This window comes from Poecile atricapillus, chromosome 15 (assembly GCF_030490865.1).
Source record: "Poecile atricapillus isolate bPoeAtr1 chromosome 15, bPoeAtr1.hap1, whole genome shotgun sequence".
In the NCBI taxonomy this organism is placed as follows: domain Eukaryota; kingdom Metazoa; phylum Chordata; class Aves; order Passeriformes; family Paridae; genus Poecile; species Poecile atricapillus.
The window spans coordinates 15,487,388-15,510,460 of record NC_081263.1 but is presented as its reverse complement, the minus strand read 5'-3'; the positions used below and the strand labels follow the sequence as shown (position 1 = coordinate 15,510,460).

Here is a 23,073-nt window from a genome sequence, read left to right as displayed (position 1 = left end):
AAAAGCAAGCTGGCAAGTGTAGTCACAATGCTGAAGCACAAAAAATACAAAAAAAACCACCCAAACAAAAAAAAAACAAAACAAACAAGCAAACAAAAGCAAAAGAACTAACCCCAAAGAAACAGCAGGATTTTTGGTTAGAGGCACCAGCTGCATGGTCAGTCCAACAGCTTGTGTGGAAAAGGGAAGAACTACCCCTTGCCTTGCCCCCAACTGCCTCTGGAAACGCCAGCCTGGCTTCCATTCATGGTGATAGTCCCAGAGCCAGGGAGGATGGGCCTGGGGCAGGGACAAAACAGATTAAAAACTCCAAAAATTACATAGGATAATAAACCATCCCCAAGACACTTAGTCATGAGAAAGAAGTCCTGTGTCACCCTGTTCACAGATGCCATGCAACTCCTCCCTGCTCATGTCATGCATTTACTAGCTCCCACCTAGCTTGACTTAGACATGGGCTAGGATGACCTGGCCTGTGCCGTGTGGCCAGGATCAGAGTTAGCAGCCTTTGCTTTTTCTTTTCAGTATTGGTGGCATGAGCCATGGACCAGCATCAGCATGCAGAATTGGTCACGTCATGCTGGCCTGAGCACTGTCCATGTGTAGGACCTGCTGGGTGTTCCTGCTGGGGAGGGAGAGATGGTGGGGATATGGGGTGGGGGGTCACTGGGGGTGGCCTGTGGGCTGGCAGCAGTGCAAGCTGGGCCTTTGTGCCTGCGAGTCTGACAGCTCATGCCTCATGGAGTGGGGTTTGCATGGTACTGGAGGGAAAAGAGAGGCAGGTGTTTGTGGGATTTCTGTCTTAGAACACTTGTCAAATACTTTTGAGCTCTTTGGCACCTGTTGCTGGTACTGTGGAACAGACAACTGCTGAGGGTTGGCTGCTCAAAAAGCATCTACTGCTGACAGCTCTGTTGACACTGCATGGCTGGAGCTGCAGTGGGGAGGGCACAGACCATGACCTCATCCTGTCCCCTTGACTGTCACAGCATGTTTATCTTGGGGAGCTGCAGCAATGCCCCATCCACCCAGGATCGGTGCTGTTTCCAACGTTGACCCTTCTTATGGCAGGGCTGCTCCTGGCCTTCCTGCCACCACAGCACTGGTGAGAGGGAAGCAGTGAGACCAGCTTTCTCCTGCATCTGGCAGTGTCCAAGCTATGCCCAGTCCCCAGACAAATCAGGCCTAGGCAGGTGTGTATCAGCTCACCATCTGGCCTGGTCCTAAGAGGGCATGAAACCCAGGAGGGGGTGCTGGGTACTGTTCCTCTGCATTTGGGTTTAGCTGCTCTGGCAGTGCCTGGGAGCTGTGGCTGACACCAGCTAAAAAGTTCTTCTGCCCAGGCTGGGCCACAGCCACTGTTGCAGGGAGCCTGAGGGGACAGTGTTTGCCCTAGAGAGCTGTCATGGTGCTGCATTGTCACAGACCCCTCATTGGTCCACTGGAGGGGGACAGTGTGGGGACCTGGTCACACCTGGCACTAAGATGCTGCTGAGAGCTGGGCTTGCAACTGCAGCCCCTCTGATCAAGCCTGGTGCGGGGGGGACTTGCTTGGAAATGACCCCTCCCTCAGTCCATCCTCCCCATGGGCTGCAAGGTGGGTGCCCCTCATGCAGGGCTGTCCCTGCTGCGGGGGCACAGGCCTGGGGACACAGCCAGCCTGGCCCCAGCACTGCACCTGGGGCTGCTTGTGGGGAGACATGGCTCTTCTCCTCCTTGCTTGTCCCATCTTCGTCCTCATAGCAGCTCTTCTGTGGTCACGGTCATAGGGCTTGCAGCCCGCATCAAGTTCCTGCATCCTCTCCAGTCTATTTCTGCTGTCATTGCTGCTTGGCAGAGGCTGATTTGTTTACTTCCCTCTGCTGCTGCAGGGCTGGCAGAGTCTCTCAGCAGGGCCTGGGCTATACATGGGGCTCTGAGGAGTTGGAGTGTGTTCTGTGCAAGCCCCAGATGTGCTGCTTCTTGCTGAGACTGTGGCTGTCGTGTTGGTCTTGGCCAGTGGCTTTCAGGCAGCACTGAGCTGTGGCCCTATCTGTGGTTGGGCTCTTGACGTGGCTCAGCAGAGCAGATGTCCCCAAGCTTGTCCCTGAGAGTTTCATTCTGGCAGCATTGTTCCTCTGAGCAGCTCTGGGGTTGGCTCAGCCTCCCAGAGGGGTGAATGGAAGGATGGAATGTCTCAGACTCCGCAGTCTCATCATTGTGAATATTTTTTGTGTTGTGTCTTGCAGAAATAACATTCATCCCAGATTTGATGATAATGAAAATACAGAAAAAAGAAAAGCAGGTTTGTGACCCTCTCTCCTTCTCCCAATTCGGCTGTCAAGGCCTGAGGACCATGTCTCATGTGGAAATTGTTGCAACTGATGTGTGGTGGGAAGGAAGCTGGGAGAGTGTTTTGAATTTCCAGACAGGAGTGCAGCTCAGTTCCTTGAAATTTGACCTGAGCTGCACCCCAGAGTGGGTAAGCCTGATGGGCCCATTGAACAAGGTGGGGTTTATCTTCAGTAGTGGAAATGCTCTTGACTTGGTTCTCTCCCCAGTGGAAGAACAGCCCTTTATTTTGCCTCAAAGTCCATAGTATTGGTTCTTGCTGTAATCTCATTACAAAACCACATGTTTGCTGTGATTGTTGTTACTAACATGATACACAAAGACTAATACCAGCTAGGAGGAGGTTTGGGAAGATCAAATCTGGGCTTGGACAGAGAAGAATTTTCTTCCTTTACTCAGAAGCTGTCTCACAAAGCTGTCATTTCTGGATTGCTGCATTGGATCATAACAACCTGCTGCTCCCAGAGGAGATTTATGAGCCAGTGGTCTCTGTATTAGCTGTGTGCAGGGGAAGAGTCTGACCATTGGCACTCTGCTGAGGGGAAAGGACCTGTTACATGCATGGAGTATTGCTCTGCCTGTGGGGCTGAAATATGGCTGGGGGTATAAAACAAACTGGTCTGCCTGGAGCTAATTTGTGTCCATGCTGCTTTTAATGGGAAACCATTAAAGTGAACACTGAGCTAAGGGATAAATCTGTTTGAGAGCACAAGCCTGTGCCATTTCTAACCAGCTCTGAAGCAGTGTGTGCTGCTCAGGGCACTCCAAATCACACTGCCATGACAGGTTGATGGGAGGAGGAAGGGAGGGAAATGTTTCAAAGAGGTCACTGTGCTGTTCTGGGTTTGCAGCAAGGCAAACACTGCAGATATTGGAAGGTGTGTGTTCAGAGCACCAGTACTGTAGGAAGTCATGAGTTTAGCAGTGTGTCCTAAAGATGCTGTGAAGAAGCAGAGCCAGCCTCAAGGTGAGGAGGAAGAAGGGATCATGGAAGGTCTTGTGTGCCAGCATGGCGGGATTGCTCCTGATGGGGCAGGGCAAAGGCCTGGAGGAGAGCTTGGTGCTTTGTGGTGTGGGTCTGTGATCTCCCTCCTCTGACAGCAAAGCCCAGGTAAGAAATTGGTGCCACTCATTGGGCTAATACAGCAGGTTTGAGTGCTCTGGAAATAGGATTACTGAAATGACATGGGGTTTAAGCACAGCAAAACCATCCTCCCCCACCATTTGGAGATTTTAGAGGGCTCAGCTGACAAATTATTTTCTATAGCTGTTGCTGCAGATAAAATCTAGGAGGGAGATAAAGGCATGTGGTGTGAGCAAGGAGGGGTAGAGTTCCAGCTGCTTATCTCCTGAGCTCTCTAAGCCTGCAGCAGTGTAGGACAAACCTTGCAGCATGTCATGGGGTGGGGTGCAGCATTTCCAAGTGCAATGTTTGGAAGTAAGCCTGGCCAAGCAGGGCTCCTGTGGGGATTCTTGGTGCCTGGTTGAGGTGGTGAAGGGGTGGGTGGCTCCCTGTAATGCTCAGATGAGCAGCACTGGGGACAAAATGAGCAAGGGGTGGCATTCCACATCACTCTGGACACCTGAGCCCAGGAGCGCTCACACCTTGTAAAGAGACTTCTCATGGCACCAAGGGGGGGCTATTGCCTCCCATTGAACAGTCTCTCTGGAGAAGATGAGATGCTTATGTGGTTCCAAGGCTCTCAAAAGTCCTGTGTTTCGCTGTCAACCTCTGACCTGCAGAAGTTCCATGTTGGTCATCATGTGGGTGTAGGATCAGGCCCAAGGATGAAAAGGTTGGCAAAATGCTGGTACCCTTCATATTGGTGAAGGATGGCAGGGGAGCTGTCAGCTGCCTTTGGGGAAGAGTACTGGATGTGCTCTCTCCTTTCTCTAGTCCTTGGCTATCCCAAGTGCTTTGTCCTGCCTAATCCACTGCCAGTGGATTAGGAAACCTGGGCTGGAGAGATGGGGTCTCAAAGTGGGCTGTCTGGGGAGGAGCTCTGTGCTCCCTCAGTGCCCCCTGCAGCAGTGCCTCTCTTCCTGTTCAAATTATGATGGATTGGGGTACAGGGCACTTCCAGCTGGTTCACTCATCTGAGGACTGTTGTTAGCAAAGGCAGAGGCTGTGTTTCCACAACTCTTCTTCCTTAGTAATGCACAAAAATCTGGTATATTTGTCACCAAGCTGTGACTAACTCGTGAAACCTGTCACTTGTCTCATGACTTACAAGTTTTCATGCCAGGGTGCCTTGTCTGCTGGTGGAGGTGGGACAGGAGTGCCCCGAGACCAGTGACGAGTGATGGATCTCCTTTGAGGGCTGAGCACCATCATTCCCTGGCCTGCCTCTCTTGTCTGTGTCCTGCTTGTCCCTGGGCACTGAAGGGTCTTCTACTCCTTATTTCTGCCAAACTCTGATTTTTTAAATAACCAGAAAAATAATGAACTAAAATAAATACAGTTATCCCACAGTGCCTGTAAATCTCCTTATTCTACAGCCATGGAAGTACTCCCATCCTGCATGGACTGTGAGAACAGAGCAGAATTGCATTGGAGACAGAGATAGAAAGCCCTGTGATGCCTTAGCCTTCTCCTGGAGGGGTCTTCTGGCTTTCCAGCCTGGGCTTGGAAGTGGCAAGAATGGCTGGATTCCCTGCAGTGCGTGGACAGCAGTGGGAAGCAGTGGGGAACAGCCCAGGACTGCAAGGCACTGTGTGGCTGCTGGGCAGCCTTTGCAAGAGGGAGGCCCCTGGGAGCATCAGGGGGAGCTATGCTTGCCTTTGCTTCATGCACTCACTGCATAAAATGAAGGATTTTCCTGAATTTTATGGGTCTGTTTCTGTGAAAGTGAGCTTTGCTGTCTCATGTACTCCAAATGCAATTGGGGTTTTTTACCAGAGCTCCCTGAGGCTGTAGCAGTCTCCTGAGCAGTGGGAGTCAGCACAGGGGGTGGGGCTGTCCAAGCCTGAGAGCACTTGTAGCTCTGTCCCAAGCTGTCTGTGGACTTTTTTTTTTGTCATGCTGAGACTGTCAGTTCTGATGACCCCCAGTGCTGGGTGTGTTGAGGAGTTTTGGGCACTTGCTCTGTAAGGGTGAAGGGCAGGGGGAGCAGTAAGCTGCCAGGGTGCCCTTCTCCTGCACAGACAGCCACGAGTGCTGGATCTCCCCAGGCTCCAAGGGCTGCACAGGTTTTCCTCCCTGCTAGAGAGAACTGAGGGGGGAGGACAGCCTGGACAGCCCAGGGCAGCAGCATTGCCCTCTGCCCCACCCATTCCCTCTGCTAGGATGGTGGGAACATGTGTGCCTGCCGCCAGGGTTGGCACTGGATGGACCTTCCTAGCTGTAGTTGTTGAGAGCTGCATCATGGTGGAGCATCTTTGGAACAGAGCCAGGCCCCACCTCCGTCATGCACATCCCATGGTGACTGCAGAGCCTGCTCAGAGACATGATAGAAGGTGGCACTCGTATATTTTTAGCTTCTTGCTGCACTGGTTTAAGAGCTGGAAACAAGGGGTGCACACACTGGGCAACCGGAGCGCAATAGCCATGCTGTGCACACCAGTGGTGGATGTGGGGCTGCTGGAGTGTTTGGCTCACCAGCCTGCCAAAATCCTCTGTGTGGAAGAAGCTGCCTGTTCTGCTCCTGTTGGGCTCTGCAACCAGCTACGTGGATAGACTGGGCTGATGATGGCCAGCCTGGCCATCTCAGGGAGGCAGAGCTGTGTTGTGGTGCCCATCCTGGGCTGCTGTCGCTGTTGTGGGGTTGCTAGGAAGCCTCCTGTCATCAGTCTCTGCCTAAAGAGCATGGAAACCTTCGATGACCCTTGCAGTCAGGGTCCCTGTGTACACTCCACTTACAGAACACATCGCTGTGGGATTTGATGCATGTCCTAGACCCAAACGCTGGCTTCTGCAGAGCTCTTCTGGTGCACTGCAGGAAAACTTGACCAAGCCTGCCAAGCCTTGCACTTGGGTTCAAGGTTGCATGTGGCATGGCCACTGCTGCTGGCTATGGTCACACTGCCTGACGAGGCTGGGTTGTGTGGATGTTGTCTTGAGCCTGCTTGCCCAGGGAGGTGGATGTGATTTTGGTGTTGTGACCATTGGAAGGACTCATCTGTGGCTTCCTTACTGGAGCTGCCATTCAGATCCTGAGGCTGTGGCAGAGCTTTGCCCTGTAGGGAACACTGCTCTTGGAGAGGAAAGCCTGCAGGATGGCTTATGGGGTGGGCATGAAGCTTTTGGTCTTTTCTCCTTCCTACGCCCAAACTCATGGAGAGTGCAGGGTTTGGATATGGATCAGGCTCCAACACCCAGCAGTGCAGATGCAACATGTCCTTCATCCCCATCACATCTCCTGGCAGTGCTGGCATGTGACTTCTACCATGTGGGTCCAGAGGTGCTTCTCTGCTCCTGCCTCTCAGTTATTTTTATTGCTATTTTATTATTATTATCATTATCGTTATTATTACTGCTGCTGCTGCTTCTGCTGCTGAAAGTGCATAAGCTCTGTAAATCAGTGCTGCCTTTATGGAGATGTTGTTTCTTCCCCTCCCCACCTTCTCTTTGCAGTTTCCTCCTCTCCGCTGTTGTTCCCTTTGCAGGTACCTGGAGCAGGCAGGTGGGGCTGTAGGTTTTGTCCCTGGCTCACGACAGACACTCCCACTGGCCTTGCCCTGAGCAGGTGTGGGGAAAACACTGCTGAATTTCACTGTTCCTCAGCTCCTGTGCATGTGCCAAGGGGAGTTTGTAAACTGTCCCTTCATCCCTGTGAACCCAGCCCTGCTGGAGGGCTTGCAGAGGGTCGGGGATGCGGTGTGAGCCTTGTGGGCTGGAGCAGCCAGTGCATCCTCCAGGCTCAGTGGTTTGGGAGAGGGGAGGGAGCCCTTTGAGTAACAGGAGCTGCTTTATCTCCCACCTCCTGGTGGTGTTTTCCCCCAAATCCTGAACAAAGACTCGGCATTCAAATTGGGACTATAAATGAAACAAAACAATTTATATTAAGGAAACACACCACACCATTACGGCCCACCCTGAGCTTGGCTTTGCCCTAGAATGGGGTTGTTATAGTTATAAGTGCCCTCTGTTAGCCTCCACAGCTCTCTGGGGAGGTTTTAAACATTTTTTTCTCCTGACCTTCTATTTGACAGTAGTTAGGCACATGGAACAAGACTACATGGTCAGCTGATGCTGAAGGACTGTATGAAATGTAATTTATAGAAGATTCCTCTGTGAATAAAAAAACCTCATTATATAAAAATGTATTCTGGAAATGTGAAATCATTACAATCATCACCAAAAAAAAGCCAGTTCAGAGAGAGTGCAAGAGCATAGTTCTAGGGGTAAAAAATATTCTGGGGAAGCAGAGGCTGCTTGGATTCAGTTACCAGAGGTTGAGAGATGGATATCATCTACCAAAATGTGGAAGTCATGGTCTTTATTTCTTCCTTACTCCAAAATTCCCAGAAGCAACAAAGCTGCTTGCTTAGTTGTAAAAAGGCATGCAGAGTGGGCAGTTGAATGGAAAGATATGTTTCTATTTAGTTTTAAAAAGTGATAGTAAGAAAAGGGACACATACTCTGTGAATTTAAAAGTAACCCTGTAGCAAGGCAGGGCATCAAATCAGGAACCACTAAAGACATGGAGTCTAATAACAAATCTTTTTCCAACTCTCTCAGGATTTAAAAAGCCTGTAAGAGGAGTCACGGAGTAAATATGGTGAGGTCAAGTGAGGGCTCGTGGAAATTGAGCATTGGCAGAACAGCTCAGTCAAATAGGCTCTCTACCCAGAGCCATCTCTGATGCCAGAGGCCCAGAAGGTTGCCCTTGAAGACTATGGTAAAGACATTTTTGAGCAAAGTAACATAAGTCATCTGTTTTGAGGATCTTTACTCTGGAATTGTAATGGAACACTATGAGATTTGGGAATTGGTAATAAATAGTGTTGCTGCCATCACCCGTTAGGGCCATGGAAGGGGTGAGGGGAGTAAATGTGAAACTAAAGGTCAATATATTCACTTAGGTAGTTAGGAACTATAATAAACACCTTGTTTCTGAAAATGCTACACTGGTGAATAGTCAACATGATTTTTGCAAAGCAGAGTTAGTCCTTGCAATCTCTTGGGGATTTTAAAGATAACTGAGTCACAGGGCTGAAGTTGGCCTGGGCTGGTGCAAGGCTCATGGGCTCCCAACCAGCAGCTGAAGAAGTTTCTCACTGAATGAATTCTTAATAATTCTGAATATTAAGAATAAATTACTTAATGCTTGTGAACGTTGTCCTGATGAAAGGTCTTTCTGTAAATTAGTGACTGGTTAAAGGAAAGGAAACCAAATACAGGGAAGGTATTGTTGCTTTCACAGCACAGACTGGGGAGGAAAGGTGCTGATTCCTGCAGTCATCTGAGATGCTGAAATGGACATGGAGGCTGAAAAATTGAGGGAAGTCTCAAGATGTGCCCGGTAAAGTATGGGAGAACCAGCTATGCATGTGTCGTCACTGGGGGCTGTCCCTGCTCCTGGAGGAGACTGTAAAGCACTGGCAGAGTTTGGCATCTCCCTACACGTTGTCCCAGGATACATTCCATGGTTTGTAAAGGGAAAAGGAGCAGAGCAGAAACCCTCCTACTACTCCGTGGTACCTCTGATGCTACGTGGCTTCCTACTGCCACCCCATAGCCAGTGGGGTTGGAAGAAGGGCTGAGCAGGATAAGGCAGGCGGCCTGAGAGCTGGTGCAGCCCACCTGCAAGGAGAGGGTGACTTGTCACCTATGCCTCAGCTGGGCCAAGAGAGCTCTGCAGGGGGAGGATGGCAAAACTGAATTGTATGGAGCGTGTGACAAGGAGACCCCCTCACACCTTGAGTAGAAGCTACTTAGGAGGGTGGCAGGATTTAACCAGAATTAGTGGTTTTCCCCAATACCTTATGAGTTTGTAGTACTGAATGCCCCCAGGTGCTTTGGCACCCAGGGTTCCAGGTGGGTTCATTGTGAAGTGGGTGCAGTCTGTTACTGGGCCAGCCTGGGCAGATGGGTACAGAGGCACTGCCTGCCCTGCCCCACTCCTGCCCCCTCAGGGTCAGCACTGCCTAGAGCAGCTCCTGGCTGGTCTAGAGCAGCCTGCCTTGCCCTGCTGCAGTGTGTCCCAGGGCTATGATTTGCCGGATTTAGGCTCCTGCATGTGTTTCTCCCCTGTGAAAGGGGTCTGAATGTGGTGGTGTGTCAGTGCTGGCTGTGGCTGCACACACAGTGGCCGGTAGCCCAGTGACAGCCATGGGCAGCCTGTTGGCTCATGGACACCTGTATCTCAGGCCACTCAGGCTGAGGTTGCTGCTCCATCAGAGCTCCCTGCAGTGGGTGCTGTATGCCCAGCAGTGTGACACCTGCCCTTCAGGCTCTCGCCCTTTGGAAGCAGAGGCGATTTCCCTTGTGGCACAGTGGCTGATGTTCTTGCAACAGCTGCTTGGGGACGGTGAGCTCCTGCCTGCCACGAGGAACCACCTGGGCTGCCACAGGCAGAGCAGTGAGCGTGCTTTGGAGCCACGCAGGAGCACAAGCTGGCACTGCTTTCTTAGGTTTTCCTGTTGATGAGAAGCCAGGATAAACTGAACCTCATCAAGGGGTAGTAGAAAAAACCCATTCCCTGGCTCGTGGCAGTGTGCCAGGCTCTCACTGCAGACTGTACTTGGCAGCACAGTCCTACATGCATGGCCAGAGCTTGCTGTGGGCTTCAGGAACGTAACACAAAGCATTTTCCCCTCAAGATAGACCAAGCAGCTTTGGGAGTATGGTTTCTGGGCTGGCCAGCACTTGGTGGGGAAGCAGCCTAGTCTCCCTGCCTCTGTCCATGTGCTGCCTGGCTGTGCACCTGGATCCCACAGGCTGGCATTTGATGGCCCGTTCATGGCAGGGCCTGCACCAGAAGCTCCTGGTTGCTCCAGATGGAGGCAGTTGCTGCTGACTGGGACCAGTAGTGCTCCTGGGACACGGCAGGCTGTGACACCTGATGCCCATGGGGATTCCAGGCCAAGGTGCTGACACTGAGTGTTAGAGAAACAGACTTCCAGCTCTTCTGGGAGATAGTCAGTGGGATTCCCTGGGAGAAGGGACAAGGGAGTGGAACAGAGCTGGCAGATCTTTAAGGAAGTGTGGATTGGGTATCAGTCCCAGTATCAATCCAGACTGGGGCAGGAACAGATCGAGAACAGCCCTGATAAGAAGGATTTAGGGGTGCTGGTGGATGAGAGACTGCACACCATGTGTGCTGGCACCCAGAAACCAACCATGTCCTGGGATACATCAAAAGAACAATGGGCAGCAGGTCAAGGGAGGCCCCACCTGCAGTGCTGCATCCAGCTCTGGAGTCCTCAGCTCCAGACAGACACAGACCTGGTGGAGCCAGTCCACAGGAGGCCGCCAAGTTAATCAGAGGGATGGAGCACCTCTGCTATGTGGAAAGGATGAGAGAATTTGGTTTGATCAGCCTGGAAAAGAGGAGGCTTAGGGGTGATGTATTTGCAGCCTTCCAGTTCCTAAAGGGGACTTACCTAAAGGAGTGATAGCAATATTGTCTGGATAGAAACTGTGCAACACAGTTTTGAGTATTAGAAGCAGTCATTCTTTATTGTAGTGTGCTGGTCTCTTGGAGGGATCCTTCCAGTTTGAAGAGTGTTGGGTGAACAGGGATTTTATCATACACACTGATTACATATTCATTAGCTCTTCCCACTTCCTTGGCTTTATTTTACATGGTTACACATCTTATCAGAAGTCCTTGCATGGTTCTTTGGACACTTTTGGTGTCCATTTTAGGTGGCTGTTTCTCACCCCTGCTTTCGAGTAAATGCAATATTGTTGTTTTCCGTAACTTCTGCTTTGTCAGCCTTGTAGAGCCGAGCTGGCATCCTGCTTGTGTTTTGCATGACTTCTGTTTGCCTAAGTTACATCCTTTATCTATTTCTACAAGGCTGTGCTGTTGTGTTCTACTGTCCTTGACAAGAGTAAATGCTCTTCTGTTCTACTATCCTTATCAAGTGAGTAAAATGCTGCTCTGTTCTACTGTCCTTATCAGGGGTACTACCTAAAGGGGACTTACAAGATGGAGAGAGACTTTTTACAAGAGCATGTGGTGACAGGACAAGAAGGAATCAATTCAAACTGAAGGAGAATAGGTTTAGATTAGATAGTAGGAGGAATTACAGATATGTATATATATATATATATATATATAAAATATTAGATATTAGGAGGAAATTCTTTGTTGTGAGGGTAGTGAGGCACTGGAAGGGGTTGCCCAGAAAAGCTGTGACTACCCCATCCCTGGGGGTGTTCAATTCAAGGTTGGATGGGGTTCTGAGCAACCTGGCCTGGTAAAAGTTGTCCCTGTACATGGCAGGGTGTTGGAAGTAGAAAATATGTAAGGTCCCTTCCAACCCAAGACATTCTATGATTCTAAGTTGTTAAGCTGATCCCCACCTTGCGAGAGCTGAAGAATGCAAAGGCTGGGACTGATCCTGTTGCACAGGCAGTGGTCTCAGAAGCAGCATCAATAGTGCTGATTTTCACCTGGTCATGAATAGGTTCCCATTAATTCTTTAGGTGCCCTGTGATAGCTGATCCATGTGGCAGGATGGCTGCTCCCCCATCCCAGGCTGCTGGTGCAGATGGCAGCAGTGGCCAAGGGTGGAAGTGGCTGCACGTGGGCAGGGATGCTGGTGCAGTCTGCTTGACCGATGCCAGCCAAGCCTGCAGCCCCACTCATGGGTGTTTGCAGGGGCATCAGGGCCTTTCCACTTGCAGTCTGTTTCATTTAATGTTTCCATCTAATCCATACCAGAAGTCTGAGTGTTACAGAGTTGTGCCCAGACAACCCTGGATGGGCTCGAGCCCATAGCCTGTAAGATGTAAAAATTTGCATTCTCTCCCACAGCTCTGAGGTGTCTTGAGGACCTGGATGGTGCTGAGGTCATTGCTGCCAGAGGCAGTGGCACCTCCACCTCAGCACCAGGGAAGGGGCTTGTGAAGGAAGCAGCACCCCTGGCCTGGGGCAGCCGTGTGTGTAAGGCAGCGGAGCAAACACTGCCCCTATCCCCACAGGCACAGGAGATGCTGCCCAGCACTTCCTGGGCCACTCCACAGCTTCCCTACAAGGAGCTGTCACCACCAGACTGGTGGGAAGGGCCCGTGTCTTGTCTCATGACTCAGCCACCAGCCCCCAGTTGCAGAACCAGCTTTCCAGTCCCAGTCGTGCCACTGGGTTTGGTCTGGTGCTGGTTGCCCTACCAGCGACCTTGTGATGAGCAGGCCCAGCAATGGCCACTGCTTCCCTCTGGTCATGACTGAGCCATGCATTGAGGGGAGCTGGGGTGCTAAGGATGGGAACTGACTGCTAGAGCAGCTGAAATGGAACCTGATACGTTTCTCTCCCCATCCTTGCAGCACACAGCTGCACTTCTGCCTGTTCTTTTGTGCATCCCTTGCTCTTTCTTGCTCTGCCAGCTGCTATAAGGGATGTTTCTGGTTTGCTTTGAGAACTGTCACCCACAGCTCCCTTCCCTGAGCTGTCCTCTGCCGGCCCTGCCACCCTGGGCTGCTCTCCTGGAGCCAAGGTTGCTGCACATAGAGCATGGGTCCTCACCACAGGCACTCCTGCTGCTGCTTGGAGAGAGCAGCACCCTTGAGTGCTGCTGTCTGGTCATGCTTGCTTCTTGAGCAGCTCAATTCTTTTCAGTGTTCAGTGCTGGAAAGTTCATGGGGAAAGAAGGAAGTGCTGAAGCAGGAAGAGCAGCTCTCTTCTCTCCTGGCCTGGAGGGAACCCCAGCACCCAGAAGCTCCTGTGAGCAGTGCTGGTCTAACCCTTCTCTTCTGCCTCAAGCTCTGCCCCAGATGGATCTGGGAGCCCACTTTTTGTTTGTAGGCTGCAAGGCATCCCTAATTCCCTCTCCTTGTCCCTACTGGGATAATCTCTGTCTCTGAGCAACAGGCAGGAAGTGGTCTGGATGCCCAGGTTGCTCTTGTCTTAGCCAAGTGGAGTCTGGAGTGTTCAGCTGAGGGCAGAACAATGGAGCACACACTGGGGCCAGCCACTTCTGCTTCAGACCTGCATGGGCTGGGCAGGAGCCAAAAGGCCTCAGTTGGGCAGAGAAGGGGGGGGGTGTCTTCCTGTTAAGCTGTGTCTGCTCACGGTGGCTGTTAGCCATAGTCCCTGACTGCTGAGGGATGCTGCACTGGGTGGTTGGAGCCTTGTAGGACTGTGGTTTCTCTGGGGCACCTGCTATTTACAACATTTACTTCACCTGTTACCTCGTGTTCTCTCCGCAGCCGCCAAGCTTAAAAGCACTGAGCCTCTCCCCAATGTCGTCTGCCTGGGACTGCAAGACTCAGGACACCTTTGCCAGCAGTGAAGAGCAGGACGAGGTGCCCCACCAGGTGACAGTGACAGCCACAAACACAGGTGGCCAGTGCCAGTGCCCGAAGGAGGAGCCCAACGGGGCTCCCCAGAAGCGGACAAGCACCCAGAACGGGATGCAGGACAGTGGGGGCACGGGGGTGAAGAAGAAACGGAAGAAAAAGGATCTGGGAGAGCAGGAAGGGGGAGATAAAGCAGCTGTGGAGGTGAAACCAAAGAGGAGGAGAGAACCTAAAGAACCAAAAGAGCCTAAAAAGGTGAAGGAGTGTAAGAAGCCGAAGGAGCCCAAGCAGAGGGAGGTGGCTAAGAAGCCCCGGAAGCCTCGGGAACCCAAAGCCCCGAAGGAGCCTAAAGACAAGAAGAGTGGCTCTGAGCCAGCCCCTAGATCAAGACCCAAGAAGAGCAGGTGGGTGATGGTGTGGCCCTGTCCCTGTGCTTGCTGTGGACAGGGCTGTAGACTTGAGGGAGCTGCATCTGGGAGAGAGCAGCATTGGGTGTGCAGGACACTTGTTCTGAAGGCTGGATGTACTGGCTGGGATGCCAGGATGAGCTCTCTGGCCATGCAGAGATGGGACAGGCGAGTACTCTTTTGTGGATGAGGCCCCTTATGAATCCATAAGAGGACTGGAGAGTCTCGGCCTCTCCTTGGTCTGGCCTTTGTGCCGAGTGTCCTGGGGCAAAAAATGTCCTGGGGCAAAAGGGACTTTAGGGAGGTGTTCCACCAGGACAGTGAGGTGCTATGTGGCAGAGGGCCTGTTGTATGATTTGGGGCCCGGGCAGAGGGTATGTGAGTGAGAAGAACCTGGCCCTGGACTGTGTGCAAATGAGGGCACACCCAGGGCCAGCAGCCTGCTTCCCCTTGGCTCTGGTTTGGGAGGATAGTGGAGCGCATCCTATCCCCTCTCCCTCTCCTGGAAGACTTGTCCCTCCTGGCAGCTGTGGAGCTGTTCTGGCAGTCAGAGCCAGCAGTGGGGGGAGGCCTGAGGTCTCCCTTGAGCTGCACAGGCCAGCGCCGCCGCCTCTGGTAATTTCCTCAGCCTTTTAATTAACAGGCTGGTTGGCCAGAAGCTCTGATTTCTTTTTAATGAAGAATATATGCAGGGAGCAGAGCAGGTCTCAAGAGCACCAGTGTCGTTTGGTCTTCCAGAGCCCTACTCCTTCAGAGCTCACTGACAGCTGGATCCTGGAGGGGCCATGGCTGTGGAGCTGCCACTGGGCTGGCCTTTAGTGCCATTGGTGGGGGCTGGTTGTGGACAAGAGGAGATGTGGGTTGCTCAGCAGGACAAGAGCTGGGTGCCATGTCCCCAGCAGATCCCTGAGACATGCAGTGCTGTCACTTGTGTTCTTCCTTGAGCCTGGGGCTCTGCAGATGTTTGTCATGGGTTGGTGAGCCAGAGCAGATGGGTATGGGCGGATCAAGTGGACATGCTGGGAAGGTGAGGGAAGGGCTCCTCCAGGCCCCAAGGAGGACTGCAGGAGAGGGATAGATGTGGAGAAGGAAGGAGAGGGGGTGCAGGCAAGGAAGGGAAGGATGATGCCCATGTGAATGCAGCGTTGGGCCCCAAGGAGGGTCCTGGGATGAAGGATGCAGCCATCAGATTTTCATAATAACATTTTTGCTCCACCAGTAAGGACCTGCCATTCAGGCAGTTCACAGAGATCTGCCCCTGCAGCAGGACCTGTGGGACCAGACCAAAGCAGGGGAACCCAGGGAAGACCAGGCCATGGAGGCTTGTGCTCCTTGAGGCATTCATGGCTCTTGTAGGTCCTTTGACTGCCAGCAGTGCCTTCACAGGATGCTGAGTATTACATACAGGGCAGCTCATGACTGTGTAACCTGCTGTGGGTAGCTGGTGCACAGATCACTCTACCAGAGATGGGGCTCGTGGCAGGGTAACCCCAGCTGCAGATTTGGAAACCCTGGCTCTCCTACCTGGGTACAGCAGGTTCTAGGCATACCACAAGGGGCTGAAAGGGAACCAACTTGCTGTTCTGGGTACCAGCAGAGCCCTGGTGAAGAGGCCACTTCATGCAAACCAAACAATGTAATATTACTGTAACACATCATGCAACCAGAAGAAACTGTGTGTGGGAGTCTGGGAGTTCCACAAAGCTCTGTGCATTCCTGATGCTCTATCCTAGTATAGCCTGAGCCTGTGGTGGTGCCTTCCGCTCATCTGCACCTTCCAGGAGGACCTAGTTCCAGTTCTGCTGCTTGGAAAGTCAGGTGGTCCTCCTTACAACTTTCCTGCCTCTGTAGCCCCTCTTTGAGCCTTTTCTCAGACTTGCTTTGGGCTCTGGGTCAGCCACCAAGAAACGCCCTCTGTGTGAGGGATGGCCATGGGTGTCAGGGTGGAAGCTCTGCAGGGAGCAGGGCTGTTTATCCCCCTGTGCCCCCTGGCCACATGGAGCTGGGGAGGTGCCTGGGGAGCCCTGGCAGCGCAGGAAGGGGAGAGGTGAGCAGCAGGCTTTAGTTAGTTTGTACTCTCTGCAGATGGAATGATTGCTGGGAGTCCTCTAAGTGGCAGATAATGGTGGCATAATTTCTTCTAAATTATTTCTAATCATAGTCAATGACTGACTCATGAATGAAGCAGTTGTTAATTGTGACTAAATCAATATCTTGGGAGTTACTGCTTGGTGGAAATACTGCTAGATAGAGCCTCTAATTTAGGCATATATGCATGGCCAGGGCATTTTTGGCCTGAACAACAAATTTTTACCTTTATTTTTTGCTAATCACAGTCAAGCAGAGATTTTTCTCATTAAATGAAGGTAAAACCTTCACATTGCTTTGAAACTAATGGTTGCTGTGCCACTGTGCAGATTTGGGATGTGGAGGGGACAAATGGTGGGGCTGGAAGTGAGGAAGGAGGTATTGCTCAGCTCTGGAACAAGCACCAGCTCTTTGGAGCCATTCCCTTAAGTGTTCCTTGCAGAGAGTAAGGATGGACTGGCATGCTGGGAGCAGTTGTTTTTTCTACCGTGATGCTTCCTGGTCCTGTTTCCTTGTGCAGGTAGGGGTGCAGGTGGCCCTTACTCCGAGAACATGCTGTGGGATGGCTTGTCTTTCCATGTTTTTCAGGAAGGTGGTGGGCATGGAGGGCAGTTCCTTGGTGCAACAGAGCTTCCCAGTGGGCCCTTGGAGCCAGCAGTGATGGGCCATTGCACCTGTGGGAGTTGAATTTGCATCCTCCTGTGTCCCTGGCAATCACAGGGCTTAACTCCCTCCAGCTGGAGGCTCATGCCAGTCTGCTCAGCTGCCTCGGGAGGGTGGTCTGTGCTGTGACTCAGGAGCACAAACCATGAACTGGAGCAGCTTGTGCTTGGTGTAAAGATTTACTGGGGTCTGGCAGAGCTCTGTGGCACATGCAGAAGGTGGCCAGCAGTGTGGCCAGTGCTCCCCAGACTGGCCTTGAAGGTTTGTTTCCAGGGTGCCAGGACATGGGTTGCCTCTAGGGCTGCTGAACTTTATTTCTGACTTTGGTTAGCACAGAATATGTTTGGGAGTGCTGTGATCAGAGCAGGCACCTTGCTGCCCTGGCATACTGAGTTTGGCGGTGGAGAGATCCTCTTTGTTCCTGTGCTAGACCCCATGAGCCAAACCTCAGCTCCTACAGCCCCTGTGTTGTTCCCCTGGCTGGTGAGAGCACCCAGCCTCCTCACCAGGCAGGGCATGTGGACCCTTACGTCCCAGTGTTCTGGAACTGATGGAGAAATACTTGGTGTCCTTAATGAGCATCAATGACTGGGAATCCCCAGTGCTGGGGGAGGTCCCAGGAGCCTTGAGCTGTCTCTGGGTGATCCGGTGGGAACAGTGCTCTTTCTGTGTGGGTGCCTGCTGCCTCTCCCCTGGGATCCCCAGGACATGATCTAACTGTCAGTCTGCCTTGGCAGCAAAGACACCCCTGTGGAGAAGAAGAAGAAAGGGAAGAGGAAAAATGAAATACCAGTGAACAGTTTGGATTTGGATCAGGATCTCCTGAGCCCATCTGTACAGAGCCCAGAGGAGTCTGCAGAATCAGCTGACAGCCAGGTATGTCCAAAGCCCTCGGCTGGCTGCCTCTCAGTGGGACCACAACAAGGGCCTCTGGGCACAGGAATCAGAGAGCATGTTCAGCAGTGTGGTCAGCTTCTATCAGCCTGAAGTCAGCTGTTGGCTCAGAGTTGGGTGCACGCTGCTGCCCTGGGCTCTGCATGTCTCAGCCTTGAGTGTTTCTCTTCACCACAGCTCTGGGCAGCTCCCTTTCCTGGCGCAGCACAGGGGGACATATTGACCTCAGAGCCTGGGGGGCTGCATGCCCTGCATCTCTGCAGGGCTCCTCTGCCTCACATCTTGGGGACTGATAGGGCTCTGTGGGCCAGGATGGAGATCTCAGCACCTCAAGAAGTGCCTGTTTTCCTACTACCCCCCATCCCGCTGGCGCAGGGGAGGGCCTGGAAGGAGTTCTGGCAGCTCTGGGGCTTCCTCTCTGCCATTTAAGCAAGGAGGAGGTACTTGGTTTGCCCATGCCTCCTGGCACTGCCTTTTTTCACTCTGTATACAGAAACGGCGCTCAGGACGGCAGGTGAAGAGGAGGAAGTACAACGAGGACCTGGATTTCAAGGTTGTGGATGATGACGGCGAGACAATTGCTGTGCTGGGAGCTGGGCGAACCTCCGCGCTCTCTGCCTCTACTCTGGCATGGCAGGCAGAGGTAGTGCTGGATGTGGGACTGGGGGGTGTGGGGGATCTGCCTCATGCAGGGCATCCCAAAATGTCAGTGCTGAGGCTTGAGGAAGTGGTGGGTCCCAGCTTAAGGATGGGGTGAGAGACTGCCTGCTTGGGAGGGTTTAGGCTGGCTTTTTAGGAACTGTGAGATGGACAAGAGGTGTACTGGTCCAACTGACCTGCTCCTGCTTGGAGATTAACGCCTCTGGAATGTGTCACACAGATGGACATGTCCTACCCACTGCCCATGTCCACCTTTGGCTATGGTCTCTGTAGTTCCTGTCCATGATTATTATTTTGTCCCTGCCAGCTGAGGACTTTGTAGGTGCCAGGTCATAATTTTCTGCCTGCATTGCTGCTCTCCATCAGTGCCTCAGTCCACAGTGATGCCAGCCTGACCCTTGCCAGCTGAGCTGATCTGCTGGGCAGCATGGCAGGGACCACGCGGTGCCAGTGCAGTTTGGGCCTTGCTGTTCTTCTGTCTCTGCCCACTGGTTCAGTGCTGGCTCCTGGTGGGTGCTGGCAGCTCATTCCTGCTTGTCTGTGACTGTGTGTTGGATCCTGCAACTCATTCCATCTCTCTGGTCACTAACAAAGCTGCCAGATATTAATAACGGGCACTAGTTGTTTTCATGGTGTTTCTGTTACCCTCTCTAGTCCCCTCTTCCCAAGGTTTTGGTGGGTATTAGCTCTGTTAATAAGCCCTGACCTGATGATCTGTGCCTGGCCTGGGGCTGCCACACACCCACAGGACATGCTGCCAGTGCAGCTCCAGCTCTGCCTGAGACTGTGTCCCAGCTGGGCTCCTGGCAATCATCTCTCCAAGATTTTCAAAGCAGCAGGTATGAGCTGCCTTTGGCATGTGTCCATGCTCCCACCCTGTTCTCCTCTCAGTCCTAAGCTTCTACCTCAGTTTGTCCTGCTCCAGATGGTTCATTAAGGCTGAAGTCCAAAGCAGCCAGGCTGGGTGGTTGCTCTGAGGCCTGGCCAGCCTGGGACTGCCTGTGGCTGCTCCCAGGGTTGGAACTGACAGGCAGGGCAGGATGTGAGTGCTTCAGCCTCAGGGCTGCTCTCTCCATGGCCTGGACTTGCAGCTTTCCCCCTGCATACTGGACACAGTCCTAAACAGCTCTTTGGGCAATGCAGGGCTCCTCCAGCAGCCTTCAGGCAGCCAGCAATGAGCCACAGACCAGTGGAAGCCTGTGTAACGGCTGTGAATCAGCATGGGAGCTCCCAGCACCAGGGCACTGGACTGCTCTGATGCCCCTTGACTGTCTCTCTTGTCCCTTGGCATTTGGTGTGCCTGGTCCTGGCACAGCCACAGCCAGGAGAGCCTCTACCTCCCCAGAGCTGGCAGCAGGACAGCATTAGGGCCACCTGCAGCAGAGTCTGTGCTCAGTGAGAGGGGCTGGGGCTGTGCTGGGAGCCCCTGGGTGCCAGCAGAGGGATCTATGGGTGAGTCTCTGGGGACAGAGTAGAAGCCTGCAGAGGGAAGGAGGCAGCACTTCGAGCCTGCCAGGAAGAGCTGCATGGAGAGTGGTGGAGTGAGGAGGTGTTGCCCTTGTTCTGTGGCCATGGGCAGATAACAGTGTGTGGGTGACTTGTGGCAGGGCCTGACAGGCATGCTGCCTGCCCTCCTGAGGCCCTTGGAGCATCCAGCACTATGGGGCAGTATAAATGCCAAGGCATGACCAGAATGCGGCATGGAGAGTGCCTTGGAGCAGGAATGTGCACATTTTGGCATATTTACTTTCTTGGGTCCATGGGCAGAATTGCCCAAGCTCCCTCCTCTTTTCTGGGAGACTTTCCACCCTCTCTGGCTACCCTGGTGTAGCTGGAAGGACCCACACAGCAAACCTGACAGTGCTGTGGCCGGGCTGACCTGAAGAGGACAGGCAGAGGGTGAGTGTAGCTAGGCTGGTGGCGCTTACACCCTCGCACCCAGCAAGGGCTCCCCAAGCACAGCTCTCCCAGCTCCCAGTGCCAACTCTGTCTCCCCAGCTGGGGGACTGGGAGAGGAGCAAGCAGCCATTCTGTGCTGGGAGAGTGCCAGGGGCGCGTGTTGATCCAGAGAAACAGAGCTCTCTTTTCCTGTCCCCAGGAGCCTCCCGAGGATGATGCCAATATCATTGAGAAGATCCTTGCCTCCAGGATGGTGCAGAAGGAGGTGAGTGGCAAGATGTCAGTGGGGCTGGAAGTCCATGAGCAGAGGAGGGATGGGACCTGACTGCCCTGTGCAGCAGGGACATGAGTTGTAGCAGCAGTTGGTGCTCTTGCTGCTGTGGTGGGGTGCTGGGGTATGCCCAGACTGGCACCTTTCTGAGCTGTGGATCAGTGTGGTGCCTGTCTGTCCTGGGCACCAGAAAGTCTCTGGAGAGGAGTCAGGCCTGGGCTGATGCCCAGGAGGTGTTGGAGTTCCCCGTGCTCAAGGATGGTCTCACATCATGTTCCCCAGAGCTACTGCATCTCTGGAGCAGCAGCACGAGTGCCTGGCTGTCCTCAGCTCAGTCCCTGGAGCCTGTGGCCAGGGAGGGGATGGCTGAGCGTGCCCCTCCAGCTTCTGCACAGCCTCTGAATGTCACTGACTCTCCTTCCCTTGGTTTCAGGCTCATCCTGGAGGCCTGGCATTTGAGACAGAGGAGTTCTACGTCAAATACAGGAACTTGTACGTGCAGTGTTGTGGTGCTTTTTTCTGTGGGTCCTGTGCATGCAGGAGCAAGGACTGTGCCTTCCCACCTCCATCCCATCCCTAGCTGCAGCCCTACCATCCCTGTTTTCTTGCCCCTGTTGATGCCTTGAGAGGCTACTTAGAACAGAGGCTAGACAGTGTTAAAGGAATAAAGTAGGTATTTATTAAAATACTACATTTATTAAAATGCTACACCTTGAGCAGTTCAAGAGCCCGGCCATAGCTACACCCAAGGTGGACAACCGGTCACGAGTTTTCACATTTCTTAAAGTTTTGGTCCATTTACATATTGAGGTTAATTATCCAATTACAGCTTCAGGTTCTGAAGTCCCATTCTCCCTGACTGTTCTTAATTTGCTGTTGTTTATACTTTCTGGGCCTGAAGCCACAATGGTGTCATTGGTTCTTGGGCTGGAAAAGGATTGTTTTGTCTAACTAAACTGTGAACAGAACTTGTTAACATTGTATGAGGTTCAGAGTTATATACTAATGCAGTACAGAATCTGGAAAATATGAAAGCTGAAATGTAAGGCATTGTTGTCCTGAGCCAGCTGTGGTGGTGGGAAGCAGGGAAGCTGCTGCAGTTTCAATGCTTGGTCTTGTCCTGGTCCTGGGGCATGGCTTTCCCCAGTTTGGGGTGGCATAGGCATAGGGATGGGCTGGGCATTCTCTGGATCTCTGGGAGATCCATGCTGCAATTTGTGGTGGATGGGTTTGGGACTAAAGGCCTCTTGGTCATGTGTTGTTGATTTTTCCCTCTACAGCTCTTACCTCCACTGTAAATGGGCAACGCTGGAGGAACTGGAGAAGGACCCCAGGATCTCACAGAAGATAAAGCGCTTCCGGAACAAGCAGGCTCAGATGAAACATATTTTTACAGAGGTGAGAGTGGAGCACAGTGAGCAGTGGTGCCTTGACCCAGTGCCATGGCTGAGCAGGCCAGGAGCTGCCCCTGACACCTTGTTGCTGAGACCAATCCATCTCCAGGGCCAAAGGCACCAGGACTGGAGCTGAGAGTTCATGACTGTGCCCTGGACACCTGTAGTGTCACTGGTGGAATCAGGAGCAGGGTGACAAGTGTCACTTGCTGGGCACTACCAGCTCTGGAAGAGTTGCTTGGTGGGAGGGAGGGCAGCATACAGGGCTGGAGGTGCTTCTGTGGTGGAGCAGAGATGCTGTGGGAGAGAGTGAGCTATAAATATCTGAGCTTAGGGCAGCTCCTGCCTGCCCTGCTCTATAAGCAGATTAATCTTGCTTAGTATGAAAGGTGTTCTATAATTTATCTTGCTTCTCTGCTTGAGATAGTTGTTGGATCTCCTCAAACTGCCCCTTACAAGTGTAAATCAGGCCAGTAGGCTATGAAAATTTCTCCATTGTAGCTGGAAAGCTGGGGGTGTGCGTCAAATTTCTCACAAGTCTGCTTGGGGTCTTTCTCAGGATGCAAAAAAACCCATGTGTTGGAACACTCTGTATCACTGACAGTTCAGCAAGGAGCACATGCTCTTTTGCTGTAACTAACTGGGGCTTGGGGAGTTGTGAGCATAGAAGCCTGATTTGTTTTCCTTCCCAAGCACTAGGCCATGTCTCCCCAAGGGCTGTGGTAGGTGGGGCAAGAGGGAGGCAGAGACAAAGACCAAGGTGTCACCCCTTGCAGCCATGGGGTTCATTGGGTGCTATGCACTTTGGCGATCACAGCTCTGGATGCTGCACATCAGCTGGAGCAGACAGCTTAGGACTTGTACCTTGGGGCCAGATAGGTGGAGAGGACATTCCTGCTTCCCAGCAAGGGCAGCATGGAGCATGTGACTGCTCTAAAGAAAGAGCTCTGCCTTCTGCCTGGCTCCGGCATCCTCCCTGCCCAGAGACAGATGTCTGTACCTGTGTCCAGGGCACTTGGTGTGTTGCACACAGCTAGCAGCATCCTGGGGACAGAT

General features: G+C 52.6%; 1 protein-coding gene across 4 annotated transcripts in view; it reads left to right on the top strand.

The window, feature by feature from the left end:
* The window catches only part of CHD6 (chromodomain helicase DNA binding protein 6), an 83,654-nt gene that overhangs the window by 26,436 nt on the left and 34,145 nt on the right, over positions 1–23,073 (top strand). For 3 of the 4 annotated variants that reach the window (XM_058850352.1, XM_058850351.1, XM_058850349.1), the window contains exons 2-8: positions 2,229–2,284; positions 13,652–14,145; positions 17,637–17,775; positions 18,287–18,436; positions 20,552–20,617; positions 21,057–21,115; positions 21,904–22,021. In XM_058850352.1, the coding sequence (XP_058706335.1) occupies positions 2,252–2,284; positions 13,652–14,145; positions 17,637–17,775; positions 18,287–18,436; positions 20,552–20,617; positions 21,057–21,115; positions 21,904–22,021 (1,059 nt within the window). In that variant the 5' untranslated portion in view covers positions 2,229–2,251. The remainder of the gene's footprint in view (positions 1–2,228; positions 2,285–13,651; positions 14,146–17,636; positions 17,776–18,286; positions 18,437–20,551; positions 20,618–21,056; positions 21,116–21,903; positions 22,022–23,073) is intronic. The other variant, XM_058850350.1, reaches the window with a different exon arrangement.